The 19,412-nt window shown below is 38.0% G+C and overlaps 1 protein-coding gene across 1 annotated transcript in view; it reads right to left on the reverse strand.

Annotated features, from left to right (window-relative positions):
• Positions 1-19,412, reverse strand: part of LOC131146254 (protein LEO1 homolog) — a 63,600-nt gene that overhangs the window by 32,599 nt on the left and 11,589 nt on the right. The window contains exons 2-4 of the mRNA XM_058095726.1: positions 6,344-6,690; positions 5,155-5,290; positions 4,865-5,050 (exon numbers count right to left, since the gene is read on the reverse strand). Coding sequence (XP_057951709.1) covers positions 4,865-5,050; positions 5,155-5,290; positions 6,344-6,690 — 669 coding nt within the window. The remainder of the gene's footprint in view (positions 1-4,864; positions 5,051-5,154; positions 5,291-6,343; positions 6,691-19,412) is intronic.

Consider the following 19,412-nt stretch of genomic DNA (forward strand, 5'->3'; position numbering starts at 1 on the left):
GACTTTCAAAACATGATCCTCAAAAAAGAGATAGGGAGAGAGCAATATAGCTATTCTCAAATCTCTAAAATGCACAATTTTGACAAACCAATGGTATCAATGGCCAAAAACACCAAAAACATACCATCAAGGACTAAAATATCGACTTTGATGGAAATTTTGAGCATCTCAATTTTACAGAAATTTTGACAGACTTCCGGTTTAGATAGAAATTTCAATTTTAATTAGACAAAGAATAAAGCCTTATAGTAAATTTTATTAAGAGAAAAAATTGTTGAGATTTCGATTAAACTGAATGACCTAACTTGAAGATAGGTCTCTCCCCCTATTTATAATACAAATTAAATACATTTTAATGACAATAATACTCACACTAACTCTCACTAATTAACATACTAACGCACTTAATAATAATAATACTAAAAGACATAAATAACCTCTAACACTCCCCTTAAAGCTGGAGCATAAATGCAATAAGCTCCTAGCTTGTTACAAATAAAATTTACACAAGAACCCACCAATGCTTTAGTAAACAAATCAGCAAGCTGCATATCAGACTTCACATAAGCGATAGTAATGAGCTTCTGCACAAGTTTGTCCCGAACAAAGTGGCAATCAACTTCAATGTGCTTCAACCGCTCATGAAAGATCGGGTTGGAGGCAATATGAAGAACAGTTTGATTGTCACATATCAACTTCACAGGCTGACAATGCAAAAGACCTAATTCTTCCAACATGCTCTTCAACCAGACAAGTTCGCAAGTAGTGTGAGTCATAGCTTTATATTCTAATTCAACACTTGACCTAGCCAGCAGTATGTTTCTTACTCTTCCAAGAAACCAATTTACCACCAACCAAGACACAGTACCCAGTTGTGGATCACCAGTAGGAAAGCAACCCATCCCAATCTGCACCTATATATCCATGGATATAAGTGTGACCCTAATCATGATATAAAAGACCTCTCCCGGGTGCACCTTTGAGATATCTCAAGATGCAAAACTGCGTCCCAATGACTTGTCCTCGGAGAATCTAGAAATTGACTCACAACACTTATTGCAAAAAATATTTCCGGACGAGTGACTATGAGATAATTATTTTTTCCAACAAGCCTCCGGTATTGTCCAGGATTAAGTAACAAATCACCCATATCTGGCACTAACTTGCTATTAGGATCCAGGGGTGTATCAACTGGTTTAGATCCCAACAATCCAATTTGATCTAACAGATGAAGAACATACTTCCTCTGTGACAAAATAGTTCCCATACGAGATCTAGATACTTCTATACCCAAGAAGTATTTCAATACCAAAAATTTGTTTTGGACCTTACTCTGTAGAAAAAGTTTGAGACTCTAAATACCTTTATCATCATCACTTACAATAACAATATCGTCTACATAAACAACAAGAAGGATCCTACTCGATGAAGTATGACGATAAAACATGAAATGATCCACTGCACACCATCAAAGACCAAACTCAAGTATTGCAGCACTAAAATGACCAAACCATGCTCTGGGAAACTATTTTAAACCATATAGAGCCTTCTTGAGCTGATAAACTAAGCCTAACTCTCCCTAAGCAACAAACCGAGGTGGTTGCTCCATATAAACCTCCCCCTCAAGGTCACCGTGCAAGAAGGAATTCTTCACATCTAACTGACGCAGAGACCAGTAACAAGTAGTTGCCGAGGAGATGAACAGACATACTAATGTAAGTTTGGCAACCAGAGAAACAGTATCAGAATAATCCAGACCATACACCGGAGTATATCCCTTAGCAACAAAGCGGGCCTTTGAACAAGCCACAAAACCATCAAGGTTGACTTTCACAGTGTAAACACAGTAACAACCAACCGCAAACTTATCAGAATGAAGAGGTACCAAGTGCTATCGTCATGTAAAGCATTCATCTCTTCAACCATAGCATCCCAACTTGGACACAATTGTACTAGGACCCCAAAACATCATATGAACTAACATAAAAGGGCATGCAGCCCATTTATTGACTCGGAAAGCAAAATGGACACGATGTTGCTTTCCCAACTGATAAGAGTCACAATCAAGACTAGACATAGAACTCAAACTAGGAAGATAACATTTTAGTTTTCCAATGAAGAATGACCAAGACAACAATGAATTTGGAAAGGTGTGGCAGCAGCAGTGCAGGCAGTAGAAAGAGATAGTGGCTCAAAGAGATAAGAGTCCACCAGCTTCACACCCTCCGCCAATCGTCTTTCTTGTCTTTAAATCCTAAATAACCACAGAATTAGGGAAGAATGTCACTGAACAATTCATGGATTTAGTAATCTTGCCAATGGACATAAGATTGAAAGGAAATTTGGAAATATACAAAACCAAAGGAATTGAAATAGAAGAAGTGGGATTTACGGTCCCAATTCCCTTAACTAAAGTGGTGGATCCATCAGAAAGAGTAACGTAGGTAAATTTGCAAGATATTAAAAAGAGAAGAAGCTTGGTATACGGGTATACCTATGATATGATCAGTGGCAGTGGAGTCTATGACCCAAAGACTAGGACAAGAAGTACTGGATGACAGGCATACTGTGGGATTACCTGTTTGGGCAAAGAGATGCAATGGGAAGAGAAGCTTGCTGTGACACTTGATACTACTAGAACTTGGAATACTCTTCCTCTAACATGGATAAAGGACATTTCCTCCCACTCAGCCCCAAAGGTTAGGAGTCGGTGCTGGCTGCATTGGCTGCCCCCAAAGGTGTGGAGTCGGTGGTGGCTGCATTGGCAATATGTGAAGGTCTATCGTGGAGATCCCAACACTGCTCAATAGTATGATTACTCTGTCCATAATGAGTGCACTTGCGAGGAGTACCTCTACCTTGTCCGTCTCTACCACCACGACCACTCGAACCACCTTGATAACTTTTGTGATTGTTTGCTAGAGAAATAGAATCACCTTGTGTAGCAAAGGCAGTCCTCTCAAAGTCAGATGCAAGAGCAGGAGAATGCATGCTAAAGGAAGCACGAAGAACACGAGAATAAACATCGGCAAATGATGGCAGCTCAACACAACTAAGTATCTAAGACCAGACTGCCTCAAACTCGAGTCTCAAGCCCGCTAGAACACAAAAGACTGTCATCTGCTCCCTCTGCTTCTGCATCTCACGAATGACGGCTGTTATAGGTTGCACAATGTTAAGCTCCTCATGAATATGCTTCATCTCTCCAACATAATCTACAATACTCCTATCTCCTTGTTGTAAGTTGTAACTGAAAGTACTCCTAGGATAAATTATACATACATGTAATGTTATTAGACATAACCCCAAATCTCCTAGCACGTATCTAGATGCATACACATCTGTGCAATTTGAGGCTCCACCAAATTCCATAAAAGGGAAACAATCAAGGCATCTTCTTGAACCCACATTTCTTTTCTCTTCACATCAGAAGGATCAGATAGGAGCAAGTGGTCATATTTGCCTAATCTTCTTGAATAAACTTAAACAGCTTTAGACCATTGAACATAGTTCTTTCCATCCAACTTTTGAGTTGTTATCTATGGCAGCAATGTAAGAAACTGATTTTTGGGATTCATAGACTCCATCCCAACACTCACAAACCAGCAGCCACACCGATGTCAAACAAGAAGAACACTCAAAACTAATCAAGACAATCACAAACTACGTAAAGCACCGACACAACTGAGGTGAACGACTCGACGACTGATATAGCACTGCCACAGCCTCACAACTAGATATACGAACACTGCCACTGCTCCAAGAAACTCATAAAGAAGCCTTCACAAACCCCACGAGTGCGTGGTCAAAAAAGGTTGGATTTTTTAGCAACAGCAGCTTGATAATATTGTCTAGAGAAGGAATCAGAACATGGAAGAGGAAAAAAAAAAAAGGTGGCCAGAAACTCACTCACGTGCTGGCACATGGGGTCAGCACTGCCGTAATTGGCCAGAGAGTGTCAGCGCATGGGAGCTTTTCTGATGATGAGGTTTTGTGGGGTTAGGCTTCTGAGGGTTTTGTGTTTGGATATATGGTTGGTTTTGTGAAACAATGAGGGGTGGAGGTGGATCTGTGAAGGACAGAGGTGGGAATGGCTTTTCCGGCAACGGGTGAGAAGAATAGGGTTTAGGTTGGATCACGCTCTGATACCATGTTGAGATTTTTATTAAAATTAGTGAACTTGAAGATAGGTCTCTCCTTCTATTTATAATACAAATTAAATCCATTCTAATGACAATAATACCCTTACTAACTCTCACTAATTAACATACAAACACACTTAATAATAATAATAATACTAAAAGACATAAATAACCTCTAATAACGACAAAGCACGAAAGCATTATAGATGATTCTGAATAATTTAAAACCAAAATGAAAATCCCCAAATTTTGAGTCTTCAGTTTTTAATTTTAAATTTAAATTTCTAGCCAATATAGCCAAAACTTCAGCCAAATTTTCTAACATTCCTCAAATTTCAGCCAAAATTTTGCAAAAATGAAATTGGGCAGTGTTTTGTTTCAACCCTTGAGGAATCCAAAATATCAACCAAAATTTTGAAGAAATTATTAAAATTCAATACCATGCATCCCATCTATACAAAAAGCTAAGCAAACGAGATTGTGATTGATACCTAAAGTAACTCAATGTAAATATTGCCAGCAGAAACAACTGAAATCATCTTAAATACTGCCTTTATCACAAAAATTAGATTTCATTTAAATTACCATGCAAAGTAATTGTAATAGTACCCTGAAAATCCCTTTTTGGGTCAGAAGAAAACAAAATATGACAATTTTAAGTGATGTTAATGGAAAAGATACATTTTTTTCAGGATAAGGATACAGAATGAAGACAAATAAACCTTATCTGGATGCGCTGGAGGGGGGCGCAATGGAATCTCTAGTACCAATGGAGGGCCAACCGGCTTCTCTTTAGGTTTAGCCTCGATGTTCTCCTCTTCTGACTCATACTGGGCATATTCATCAACCAGCATATCCTCTGGTCTCAGATGCTTCTCATAGCTCACCTCCTCTTCTATGGGAGACCTCTGAAAAGAAAAAGAACCAGTTTATCTCCTTATGACTGAACATATGCACATTGGAAAGCACCAAGAAAGCAAAACATTAGCCTGTAGCAATTAAAATCTCATACATTTGAGTCTCCCTCAATTTCATTCTGGACTGCATATCCTGCAGGCTCTTCGTCATCAGAGTCACCAAATACATCACGTATCTCAGCAGCTGAGTGTGAAAATTGAGTCTGAGCTTTCTCCTCTTCCGGTGATCTACTGTTAAAGGGGCCAAGATTCCCATACTTCTCAATATATTTTGATGTAAACACGCATGAAAGAAATTTTGCATTGATAGACTGATTTCGTTTCATATATTGATGATCCTAATGATTTGTGAACTTAAAGCGTGTACCACATCCATTCCATAAACTAATATTCAACGGTATGAATGAACCAGTTTCTTCATCTGGTAATGTAGAATAAAATGTTGAGATGTCCAAAAGTATCAATCTTGTTGCGCGAAAAACACATAAAATGCCAAGTGTGAGAAAACTAAATGTTTCAACATTCTCACTAAATGCACCGAGGATAAAGAAAAACAATGAGAATCTTAATCAAAATACAAGATGAACAAAGTCAATATAAACGAGAAATTCTAGGATTCAAAGTAGGACAAAGCATGAATACATGAAGATTTGGAGAAAGAAACAATGGAATTTGCAATCTCATTGAGGAACTTGAAGTTTGGAAGCCAATATCAAAGAGAATATCTGGAACATACTGAAAACATGACAGGAAAAATAAGAGGTTTTAAAAAATGAAATCTCATAAACATTTTCCTGTTTGAAAATGGTTTCATTTTGTGGGCAATGTCTTCTAGGGAATCAATGTCTACATATTTCAGCATCCCATGATCATATGAACAAATTTCCCCTGCCATTTTACAGAGAAAAATGTACTGCTCACTCCAAAAGCTTCCCATAAAATATACTAAGAAAGAATTTTAACATGCATGCAACTATAAACGATTGAATTTCGTAAAATAATCCATCCATATGCATCCAAGAGCTGTCTACTCTATAGGCATAAACAGAAGAGACCATGATGATTAGCCAGGATAGACAACAAGAAAATTTTCAGAGATAAATCAGACATTTGAAAAGAGTTTTTTTTTTGTGTGTGTTGAGTAGAAGGGAGGGGGATAGGGGGGAGGGGGAAGAGAGAGAGAGAGAGAGAACATACCCAGAAGAACTTAGATAAGACAAGAGAAAAAATAAAATAATAAATTCTTGGAGACACCATAGGAAAAAAGTGGAGAATGCAATTAACCTTGGACTTCTATGCTGATCAACCTCCTCATCTTCATCATCAGCATAATGATGCTCCTCAGACCTCTCTGAACCACTTTCAATGACATCACGCCGCCTGCTGGTAACCACTCTTTGGTGATACTCTTCTTTTTCATCAGTGTCAGTTTCTTTTCCTTCACTTTCCTCCCTCTGGTCACCAACATCTACTTCTTGGGAACTTTGATCTCTTTCACCATCACTCTCCCCAGGATCAGGATCAACATCACGTAATTCACCTTCACCTTCACTGTCCAGTTCTGCCTCCCCTTGTCCCTCTACTTCAGGTTCACCTTCACCCTCAAGCTCTATCCCCCCCTCCCCTTCTTCCTGGATGCAGAAACCATCACAGATATATGATAATCAAATCAAACAATAGAAGAATAATACTACAAACAGTAACTTAACTTCCAAGAGTAATTTCTTGTGCACAAAAGAGGCTTTAAAAAAAAAAAAAATAAGAGGCAGACATTTGAATGAAAAATATATAACCATAGACATGTCATTAAAACAAAGCATATGGGAAAGCAAGAAATTACACAGTAAGTTAAATCCTACTCTAGAAACACACAAGAAGATTTAATTTTAACCTATTAAAACTCCAAAGAAGAGAAAAAAAAAATGCAGATTCTACATCCAATAGCATCACATTGTAGACAGCATATAAAGCTAGGAATAGAATATATATAATCTTCATAAAGTAGCATTAACCATCAAACACTGAGAATTGTTTGGATTATTTTATTGCTAGGGAAATTTTCTTTACTAAACTGTAACTATAACTTACATATCTCATATTCACCTTCTCTAGAAATCTCAAAATCTTGAACTATTAAGCTTTAACATTTTATCACATCAATTTTATCATTTTCTCATTTCGTGGTAGAATATTAGCAGCTCAATAAATTGATTCTGAAAATTATAGTTCTTGACCCACAAAATAAACAAATTATTTTCCACCGTTAGTATATATAATTCTTTCATAATTTCTTCAAAGGTCATACTGTATGACATGAGTCCTATAGTTTTTGACAAACAAACTTAGGCTTTTTAATAATAAAATAAATTCCATAAAATTAAACAAAACAATGTGTGATTTTGTGGAGGAGAAGACATCCACCAGGAATCAATTAAAACAACTACAATAATGATGCCTTCTAATCCTTTGAAGGTAAGACAGCAAACCCTAAAAAATTCACGAAAGAATGTGCCCATAAAGAAGTGAGAAAGACAAATATGTCCCACAGCAAATGGAAGGGAGTTGTTTGAGCCATCAACATTTTCGCGGTCTGCTCAACCATAGGGTCCAAAGAATAGCATACACCACACATGTTCATAAAGCGCTCACTTTTCTACTTTTCCCAAAACCCCAAAATCTCACCAACTAGATATTACCCTTATTTTGAGAGACCACCAGCACTTCATCAAAACAAGAAAAAAGGGCATTCCATTAGACTAGACTCACAGCACATCATACAAATATCTGGCACATGTGTGGTGTATGCTATCCCCTTAGAATTCCCGTGAGAGTAGCCAGCAGAATTGAGAAGACTACGAGAGATTTTCTTTTATAGCAAAAGAAAATTTCATTAATAGGAAAAGCATTAATAGAAGGGAGAATGAGACATCTCCTGAAAAAGAACTGGAACAAACCAGGAAAAAAACAACTAAACAATCACACAAGATAAAATCCAATCTCTTTGCATTTTCTGGAAACTAATCCCTCTAAAAAATCCAAAACTGACACACCACAGTGAGGCCAAACACTGGATTTTATCCTAAACCAGCAACCAATTGATTTCTTCCCAGAGAATATTCGTGCTTATGCTCCAGCCAAATCACCAATAAAACTGCAAATATGCCAAGCTTTCATAAATCTGACCTATTCTTCTTCCAAAGCCTGCGAAAGAAATGGCTAAAAATTCTTCCACTGAAGGAGGACATACCCAGCTCTCTCCCGTGATACCAAAAAGCTTATTCCAAATCCTCCAAGCAACTTCAGTGCAGAAGAAGATGAGAAATTGTCTAAAAGTTCTTGCAACAGAGCACACGTACACTGGGGGAGAGAGAGCCTTTAAAGGCCACCTGATTTGTAGCAAGTTCTTAATATTCATTTTACTAAGCACAACCAACCAAGTGAATGCCTTAATTTTTGGGGGAGCCTTGACCTTCCAAATAATAAGATAGAGTGGAAAAGAAGAATTAGAATTAATCAAGAATTCAAAAAAAGATTTGCAAGAATACACTCCCTACTGATCCAAAGACCAAGAACGAACACTCCTCCCCAAAGAAAGGTTACTCCCATTCAATAAAGATGACAAAGAAGAGAACTCCACCATCTCCCCATCATTAAGAATCTCCTAAAATGGAGATTCCAGGAAACCAAAGGACTACTTAGATTCCCAACAAAGAAAGATAAGGCTCTATTTTGCTCAGAGCTCATCCAAAAGAAATGAGGGAAAGAAGTGGAGAAAGGACGTGCTTCCCAGCCAAGGGTCTTTCTAGAAACGGATACAAGAACCCCCCCACACCTCAAGTTTAGTGTGAGGGATCAAAGAAGGATAAATCTAAGAAATGGATCTCCGCGGACTTCTCAGAGAACATCTTAAATTAAAATTGGCATCCCACCCATTCTCATCCAACCTGAACTTGCTAAAAATTACTCTATGCTAAAGGGCTGATTCTTCTAGAGGAAAGTGCCATAGCCATTTAGCTAAAAGAGTCATGTTTTTAGACACCAGCTTACCTATATCCAGCCCTCCCTCCTTTTTAGACTTGCAGACCTCTTCCCAACTAAGTGGTCCCTAGAGACCACAAAGAGTTTCTCATGATTATCTCAATCTTGTTAGCAATCCTCATCAGAATCTTAAACATAGACAAGAAATATAACGAAAATCTAGAAAGACAAGCATGCATCAAGGTTATTCTTCCCCAAAATAAAAACGAGCCCCCTTCCATCCATCTAATCTTTTCATCACCCTCTCCACCACTGGATTCCAAAAATACACAACTCTAGGATTGCCCCCAAAGAAATCCCTAAGCAAATGGCCAATCTAAAATATCACACCCCACATCAGTAGCCCACTCCCTAACACTCCATAGGAACATTCGGAGCTGCTAATCCACTTTTCCTTATATTAATTTTTAGACCAAAAACCCTCTTAAAAACTAGGAGAATCCCAAAATTCTCTTGAAAGAAAGGCTATGGTCACCAAGGAAAAAAATCCTATCATTAGCAAACTGGAGATACAGAACCACCACTCCCGCTCTCTCCACTTCTAAACCTCTAACCAACCCCCTCTCCGAAGCCACATCCACCATCCTACTCAAGACATCAGCTGCAAGGACAAATGAAAAAGAGGATAACAGGTCACTTTGCCTAATGCCCCTCAAAGCGCTAAACCAGGATTTCAATTCACCATTCACAATCATCAAGAGCCACACATTAGACAAGCAGCCCCTAATGTAACCACACCAACACTAAACAAAACCCTTTCACACAAGTACTTTAGCCAAGAAGCTTCAACTCACTCCATCGTAGGCTCTCTCAAAATCTAATTTAAAAACGTGCCCCTTCTTCTTATGTAGGTTTTCTTTGGTCCGATCTAGGGGAGAATAAAGATCATTTGGTTAATTGGGAAGTTGTGTGTAGGTTTAAAAGGAGGGGAGTTGGGGCCTTGGTAAATGTTGTCTTAGAACATTGCTTTAATGGGTAAATGGTTGTGGCGTTTTTCCTTTTATAATCCTCCCTTTGCCACAAAGTTGTTTAAATATGGTTTGCAAGCTAATGGGTGGGATAATGATTTAGGGTTGAGATGCACTAGTGAAAGTACTTGGAACTTGGAACTTGGAAGGGTATTTCATACTTATATCCTCTTTTTATTCCTTAAACAAATTTTATTTCTGGAAATAGGTATTGTGTTAAATTTTAGGAAGACATTTGGGTGGGGAGTTCTTCTCTTTGGTCATCTTTTCCTTGTTTATTTAGATTGTCCTCTTTGTACAATGAATCCATTTCTTCATTTCTTATTCTAATGGGGCTGGTTTCTATTGGAATTTCCATTTTCATAGGGCTATTAATGATACGGAGATTTTGGAGCTTGCCTCCTTATTCTGTTTGTTGGGTGGTAGGCTCCTTTCTAAAAGAAGAGATATTGTTCCTGGATTGTTGATTCTTCTAGGAAGTAATCTTATAATTCTTTCTTTGAGCATTTAACCAAAATAACTCGCCTTTCCCACTTCATAAATCCATTTGGAAGGCTAAAATCCTCTCTAAGATTAAGGCCTTTATTTGGTTGGTTATTCTCAATAGAGTTAACAATCTATTGTAGAGTAGGAGACCTTTCAAGGCTCTATCTCCAAATGCATGTACTCTTTGTTTTCAAAATTCAGAATCTACTTCTCACATATTCTTTCATTGCTCCTTCTCTTGGAGGGTGTGGAATAATCATTTTGGCTTATTTGGAGAGATTTGGGTATGTCTAGAGTTAGTTGACGATTTGTTGGCTATTTTACAACTTTAGGAATGGGTAAAGACACTTCGGCGCTATGGGGAGTGTAGTTTTTGCAATTTTTGTAGGGGATTTGGTTAGAAAAGAGTACTTGTATTTTTACCGAAAAAGGATGACCTCAATCATGCTTTGGGATTGTTGAAGTATTGAGTAAAATGGAAGACCTAATCACAATGATAGTCTCTCCCTCTATTTATAATATATGTCAAGTAAATACCAAAGACCAATAACCCTTGTTAACTCTCACTTGCTAACATAACATTAACACACTAATAATGCTAAATGATTAAAATAACCATTAATTCTCCACCTCAAGCTAAAGCACAAAGATATTATATGCTCCTAGCTTATTCCAAATGAATTTTACAACCCTCAAAGCTTTAGTAAACAAATCAGCAAGCTGCGTATTGAACTTCACATAAGTGGTTGTATTGTTGTAATGAGCATCTACACAAATTTCTCCAGAACAAAGTGGCAATCAACTTCAATGTGTTTTGTCCACTCATAGAAGACCAAGATTAAGGCAATACAAATAGCAACTTGATTTATCACACATCAACTCCATAGACTAGGAATGTGGAAAACCTAGTTCTTCCAACTTGTTTTCCAACCAAACAAGCTCACATGTAATATGAGCCATGGCCCTATACTCTAACTCAGCATTTGACCTGCCCATGTAGTTGGTTTCTTACTCTTCTAGGAAACCAAATTATTACCACCAAAGATAAAGTACCCACTTGTGGATCTATTGTCTAAAGGTGATCCGACCCAATCTACATCAGTATATCCCTAAATATAAGTGCGAACCTGATCTTGATATAAGACACCTCTCCCGGGAGCACCTTTGAGATATCTTAAGATGCAAATTACCGCATCTCAATGATTTGTCCTTGAAGAATCCAAACATTGACTCACAACACTTGTTGCAAAAAATATATCCGATCGAGCGACTATGAGATAATTCAACTTTCCAACAAATCTCCAAAACCATTGAGGTCAAGCAACAAATCACCCATATCTTGCAATAGCTTGCTGTTAGGATCCATGGGTACATCAACAGGTTTGGATCCCGACAACCCAATCTCATTCAAAACATTCCCATACAAGATCTAGATACTTCTAAACCCAAGAAGTGCTTCAATGGTCTCAAATCTTTAGTTTGAAACTTAGTCTGTAGAAAATGCTTGAGACTCTGAATACCTTGATCATCATCACCTATAAGGTTGTCATTACAATATCATCCACACACACACAATAAGAAGAATCCTACAACTACTACTACTCTATCCTCCATTGCCCTCCCTAAATCTATTTCTAAAGCCTTAGCCCACTTTGGGTGGAATGTAATGGTTGAAGAGATGAGTGCATTACAGAAATCTATGGTGGCTACACATTAGAGGCCCAAGGTAGTTTCCCCTGGAGATCCCAGCACTGCTTAGTAGTATGACCTCATAGTCCACAATGAGCATTTACTTGCAGTGATGAAGGGAACATACCTTCTCATGATTCAACTTCATCCCAACACTCACAACCAAAACCAACGAAAAACCAGATGAACTTCTAGAAAAAATGGAACAACCACAAATAAGGCTAACCACTAATTCAACCACAGAAAATAAGTCACCAACAAATGGGGCATAGCACTGCCACAACCCCAAAAAAAATTAGACAACACACATTGCCACTGCCCCAAGGATCCAACCAAACGCCTTAATACTACTATTAAAGCTTGGTATACATTGTTGACCCACAACCTAACAGCTTAAGCTTTTAGGTAAAGTAGTAACCTAACATGGTATCAGAGCTGGTTACCAGCAGGTCTCGGGTTCTAGTCTTGTTGCTCGCGTTTATTGTGCGGTAACTAAAATATTATTGTATTCCCTATAATGGGTGATCTTATCGTGTCTTTATATCTCCACATGTTGTTGGGTTGTATGTGCAAGGGAGTGTTAAAGCTTGATATGCATTGTTGGCCCAAAACCTAACAGCTTAAGCTTTTAGGTAAAGTAGAAATCTAACAACTACCAAATAGCAACCAACCAAGTGCCACGAGCAAATGATCAAAAAAGGCTAGATCTTTTGCCAAAAAGCATAACCAACGACTTGATATCATGGTCCATGAAAGGATTTAAAGCATTCTAGAAGAAATTGGAGGTAAAACTGGCCGAAAACAGCTCTCACACACCAGCATATGGGCACAGACTTGCCGGAAATTGCACGGTGCGTAAAGGTGCATAAGTGGTCCTGCGGCTACAAAATTTCACCCACCTACAGATTGGAGGGTTCTACGAAAGGCTATGATATTAGTTTTGCGAAATATGGAAGGGTTATTGAGATTTTGAAGAAGGCAGCTTTGTTCAGGAAGTTTCGGAGACTGTAGAGTTCTTTGGCAACTTTTGGGTTTGTTTCTAACCTCTAAAGGTACAGCCAATCCTCTTATAACGGCAGATTTGCATAGGAAAATCAGGTTTAAGGTTTGGTTTGGTGATAGGCTTTAAGTCAGGCCTTGCTCTGATACCATGTTAAAGCATTTAATAAAATGGAAGACCTAATCACAATGATAAGCCTCTCCCTCTATTTACATACCAATGACCATAATATCCTTGCTCGCTCTCACTTATTAACATAACACTAACACATTAATAATGTTAAATGACTAAACTAACCATTAACAATAGAATTTGGTATCTGGCTTCCTTGTGGGTTTCTCAAAGGGGTTTCGTTTTCTGATTTAAAACGAGATTGGTTGATTGTGTTGTTTGATTTATTCTGTCTTTTTTTTTTCCTTTTCTATTGTATCTTTTAAGGAGGATTTCTTATGCTCATTCTTGTGCTTCTTATTCTTAATTAACTCGTCTTTTTACATCAAAAGGAAAAAAAAGGGGGGGGGGGGTGGTTTTAATAAATGAAGGACGAAAGGCTTAGAAGAATAAGAACCAAAAAATCCTATATCCAAACACTCACATCACTCAGCAATTGGAGAATGAAGCTCCAAAACAATCAGCAAAGCAGTAAGCTCATAACCTTCTTTCGTTGACTCCTAAAGAAGTGGAAATCCCAAGAAAGAGAACCTCCTTCTAAAGAAAAAAAAGTACGTAATTGGTGCATTATGAAAAAAAGATAATCTAAAAAGACAAAGCACCAGCATCTCCAATGAAACCTCTCCCTTCCAAATATCCTCCCAAAACATAATTCCGTTACCACTATCACTCCCTAAATCGAATAATAAGAGGAAAGAATAAATTAACAAAGGATATTTAAACCAATCAGCTCCACTGTCTCACAGGAACCTCTTCTGAATTTTCACCAATCTATTTGCTATTGCACAAGGGATCTGGAAAGAAGACATGAAATAAATAGGCAAATTGGATGAAGTGCTTTTGATTAAATTTAATCTCCCTCCCTTTGACAAAAAATGATCCCGCTAACCTGAAGTTCCTCCCTCAGATCTCTCCAGCACAGGATCCCAGATGCCTATTTTCTTGTACTTAGCTACCAAAAAATCAAGAGGGGCCACACGTCACAACCTAGGATAGAATAGAATCTCAGCTAGAGATAAGCTTTCTCCCCCTGTCCCTACTTGCAATGATTTCACTTCTCCCAGATTCAATTTTAGGCCTGACATTAGTTTAAAAGCTTAGTGAATGCATTTTCAGTTTAAATCTGATCTGCCTCCGCTTCACAGAAAATGGTAGTGCCACCTTACCCCTTATCTTTAACTGCCAAGTCCAAAACCCTCACCAAGCCTTCCTCACTAGCCTTCTCCAGCACACTACTCAACGCCTATCAATGAATAGGAGGTGGATAACTAGTTCCATTACCTCTGCCCTCTAGAAGTCAGCAGGGCTACCACTGACCATAACAGGAATTTTGGCTCTGCTCATTCATCTTCTCATCCACGTCATTCACACCTCTCCAAAAGCATCCTACCCAGAATATACAAGAGAAACGTTCAATTTACATGATTGTAAACCTCAATCTCCTGTTTACAAATGAGATCCAGTACATGATCGTAAACCTCAATCTCCTGCTCATTCATCTTCTCATCCACATCATTCACACCTCTCCAAAAGCATCCTACCCAGAATATACAAGAGAAACGTTCAATTTACATGATCGTAAACCTCAAATCTCCTGTTTACAAATGAGACCCAGTAACCCAAGATTAGGCCGAGTTTCCCCACCTCATTGGACATGAGAACTGCATCCAATATTTTCTTCCCACTATAAAGGCACGCATAAATTGGTGGAAAACGATTCATATAGCCGACCCCACTTAGTGGGACTTAAGGCTTGGTTTTGTTGTTGTTTATAGAGGCACGCTGACTTTTTCCCACCAGTCTCCAATTATACTCTTCAATCTGCCAGTTACCACCTTGGTCACTAAATTGCACACACTCCCACAAGGGTTGTAAGCTGATACCCCAGTAAGCCCCTCAAAAAGGCAAAATGTCCTCCTCCACCACTTACCAATCTTTTAGAAAAAAGCCATCATCATTACTGCCAGACTTGGAGCTTTCTCCATCTAAATCTTTCAAAGATCTTACATCCTCCCTAAAACAAGCCTCTGGGCTAATTTTCCATCTTTCATATATATATATATATATATATATCCCTTCTCCTTTTAAGTTCGTATCTTGTAAACTCTAGCATAACAAAATTTAAAAATTTTAAAGAAAAAACAAAAAAAGAAATTAGCAACATGTTTTCCTTATTTGCTAAAAAATGAGAAGAAAAAAATATAACAGTTGAAGCAAAGAACATCAATGACACCCGAGCATCTCCCCCCCCCCAAAAAAAAAATCGTTAACGTTTTTTGGAATAAGAAAAAAAATATTAGGAAAAAAAAGGGCAACCAAAAGTAAAATGAGAGGATGCTAGGATGTCCTAAAAGCTAAAATAAAAATTACTAAAAAATTACAGAGCTTCCCTCCGATCCCTTTGAAGGTTGGATACATTCCCAAAAGAACCAGAATGGATGGTACCAAAATGAAGCCAAAGACACTACTCTATCCCATATCAAACAAGGAAATGTTGTATGATCCCCTTGAAGATTCTCTCACTCCAAAGGGCCCACAAATAGAAAAACTGCACAACTCCATAAAGCTCTTCCCTTTCTCCACTTACCAAAACCCCAATATTTTACTACCAAGAATTCGCCGGCAGCTCAAGGGGCCATCCAATCTTCAACTAAACAAGAAAAAATGAACATTATATAGATGTCCCCCCACCCCAAAAAAAAAAAACTAAATAAATAAATAACAAAAAAGGTACGCATCCGTTTCATTGGACCCACAGCACATCATGCACATATCAGGAGTAAGAACCATATAAGATCTTTCAAACCTATAAGTGTATTAATCCTATAAAGAATCACCGTCCAAATGAAACTCTGGAATTTAAAGGGAAAGAATCCTTACCTTCCAAATGGCGAGGGTCCAAAGAAAATGATTAGGCAAAGAAGTTTTTAAGAGGAGAAAGGAAAAAATCTAGAAGAAAAAAGACCTAAAGAATCGCCCTCCCAAGCTCTGTCATCAGCCCTATTGAAGGGAACAAAATGATGAAGAACATTGAGAAAAGTAGGGAGCTCACAACCTCTCTTTCATTGAAATTCATAAAAAAATGGAAATCTCTAGAAAGAGAACCCCTTCAGCAGAAAAGAAGAAGCTAGCAAGTGCATCACTGCATTGTGAAGAGTAGAAAGCTTAAAAAGATGAGGCATCATCATCTCTGACGAGACCTTACCCACTCCAACATACTCCCACGATCAAACCCTGTTGAAATTACCCACTCTAAAATGGGTGAGTAAAGAATAGAAAAGCAATGTCGAAAGAAACTTCTAGGAGCTTGCATGATAAACATTGTCGCTTGCTCTAGTATCCCACCCATTCCAATTAACCCCATACTTACGTCTTATCATGAGCCATTGGGAATTAACCAAAGGGGAACATTCACAACCATTTCCCAATTCAAGATAAGTTTTCAGATATCATATTGCCAAGCCCCCGTCCCCCTTTCAGATTTTCCACCTCCTAGTTAACAAGGTGGTCTCTCTTACTCCCCCCAAAACCAAACCAAAGAAAGTCACACATCATCCTCTAAAGCCGTAGTAACATTTGTGAGCACTCTAAAAAGCGATAAGAAACAAATAGGCATGATGGAGAGGGAAGCACTACTAGGTGTAATACACCCCCAAAAATCAAGTGTGTCCTCTTCTACTCCTCTAACCTCCTACCCACTGCCCTACCATAAGGTCCCAAAAAGCCACAAAATTAGGATTGCCTTCAAGAGGGAGACCAAGATAAAAAAGCAACCAATCCAGAAGAAACACAACCTACCAAGGCTTAAACATCTCTAAATCCCTACCAAACAAACCAATGTTTGCCACCCTACTAATCCTGAAATCTTTTCAAAAATTTTCAACAAAATAATTACCCTTCAGAATTTCACAACATTATCCTCTGAAAAAAATAATAATAATAATAATAATAAGAACATAGTATCATCAGCCGACAAAATGAAGGTGTGACACCTCCACCACCTCCTCTAATCACCCCCAAACCTTAAAATCAATCTATTCCAAACATCCACTGCCGAAGTAAACAAGAACAAAGGATGTTTGGTTTGGAGTGATGGATTAAAAAAAGAGCACTTGCGTGAAATTGTTGCGAAAGGATCTTCTCAACTAGAGCAGCAGCAACCAGTAGTTGGAGGCCAAATTGAGAAAGATCGGAAGTGTCTTGCATTTCAAACCTAGAATTCTCCCATTAATGGGTAAAGGCAGATAAGGGACATAACAGGTATGATGTCTTCCAAGCAGATTGATTACGCGCTTAAATTGCGTAATTAGGTGCTTTAATTCATGCATTGCAAATGATATTTTGTATTTAAATGCCTAATTACTCTCAATATTCTAACATTGTGTTCTATTTATAAAATTTGGGTTTTATTGAGTAATGTATGAAATTTTGGTGTTTTTTATTGCAGAGCAACTGTTGGAAGCTAAAAAAAACCGACAGTACTTTGCAATCTGTGCGTAACTCTCTCATCCAACCTCTGATTCAAATGATTCAAGATGCCGTAGAAAGATAAGAAAACAATCTACAATTTTCGTGTTTTGTGTTTTGCAAAATACTGGCAGCATCAAGGCAGAAATCAGACGTGAAGTTAGCATACGCCGTTTTATGGATTTTTTCGACAATTCTTCGTAATCTTGGTGGAACTTTCTCATACAAGCTCCGATTGAGATGATTCAAAACTCTGGGAAAAGCTGAAAAAGAGCTCTACATCTTTTATGTTTTAAGCTTTGAGAGTTACGAGCTGTAAGAGGGTCGAAAGTGGGCTTGAAAGAGGAGGGCAATTCATGTACCTTTGAAAAAAAAAAGAAAATCAAAAAATCAAAAAATGAGATGTGACCCAGCCATGCAGCCGGGTCATCTCATAAGGGCAGTGTGCGCTGGGTACATCCAAAGGAAAGACAAAAGAATGGAAAGAAAAAAAGAAAGGAAAGAAAAGCAAAGAAAGAAAAGACAAAAGGAAAGAATGGAAAAGTCGACAAGGGAGGGTTTCCTTGTGGGGGGAGTGTCGTGTGCAAGAGGAGATTTGGAGAGAGCAGCGTGCGCTGGGGGCTGGAGGAAGAGAGGCCGCACCATAGGAAGAAAAAAAAGGATTTTTCTTGGGGAGAAAGAGAAGGGAGGCAAAACCACATAGAGTTTCTTGGAAAAATTATTTTTTTTTTTGGAGCTTTCTTGTGGATTTCTTTTGGGGGTGCTGTGAAGATACATACACAGCTAGCAAAGGAGAGTTGGAAGCACGCAAAAATACTATTTTTTCATAATCGAAAGGCGGAGAACAACGGCGGTGTTCGGGGTGTTCGTGACGCGCGACAATGGTGCAGCGAGTGTTGATCTTTTCCGTACGCTCCAAATTGAAGAAAATATGGTAAAATCTGTTATGTTGGATTTAATTTTCGGAATGAACTAAATTTTTGAATTCTAGGAAAACGATGTAGCCAGTTTCGAACTATGCTTGCTCTTTGATGCTAATCTGAAATAGTTTTCATTAATGTTTGTTTGAGTTATTCTGTGCCTAATGCTTTTAATTAACTGACCATTAATTAAATGATTTTAGTCTTGTGATTTGCTACCGAAAGGGGGGATTATAGGATAGATCTTGGATAATTCAGCGTAGGTAAATATAGAGATTGAAAGGCTTATATGAACCGACGTAGCATTAAAAATCGAGGGTCTTACTGCGTTCTTGCGTTATTAATTTGCATACTCTTATGTTAAATAATAAACAAGAATAGGTTCTGATTGACTATCGAAAGAGGCTTTTGGAAAAATTGGCGATTTGCTAACAAACAGAGAAAACGAAGTTAAATTAACTAAATGAGTAAAGCATAGTGAGGAACTAGGTGAAATCGGTTTCCTAGAAGTTTTCACCATCATCAATTTGACACGCGGTATCCAGTTTTAAATTCTCCTGAATAGTTTATTTAAAGTAGCTTTGTTTAAATTTCGCAGTCTAAAATTATTAATT

Source organism: Malania oleifera, chromosome 13, assembly GCF_029873635.1.
Source record: "Malania oleifera isolate guangnan ecotype guangnan chromosome 13, ASM2987363v1, whole genome shotgun sequence".
In the NCBI taxonomy this organism is placed as follows: Eukaryota; Viridiplantae; Streptophyta; class Magnoliopsida; order Santalales; family Ximeniaceae; genus Malania; species Malania oleifera.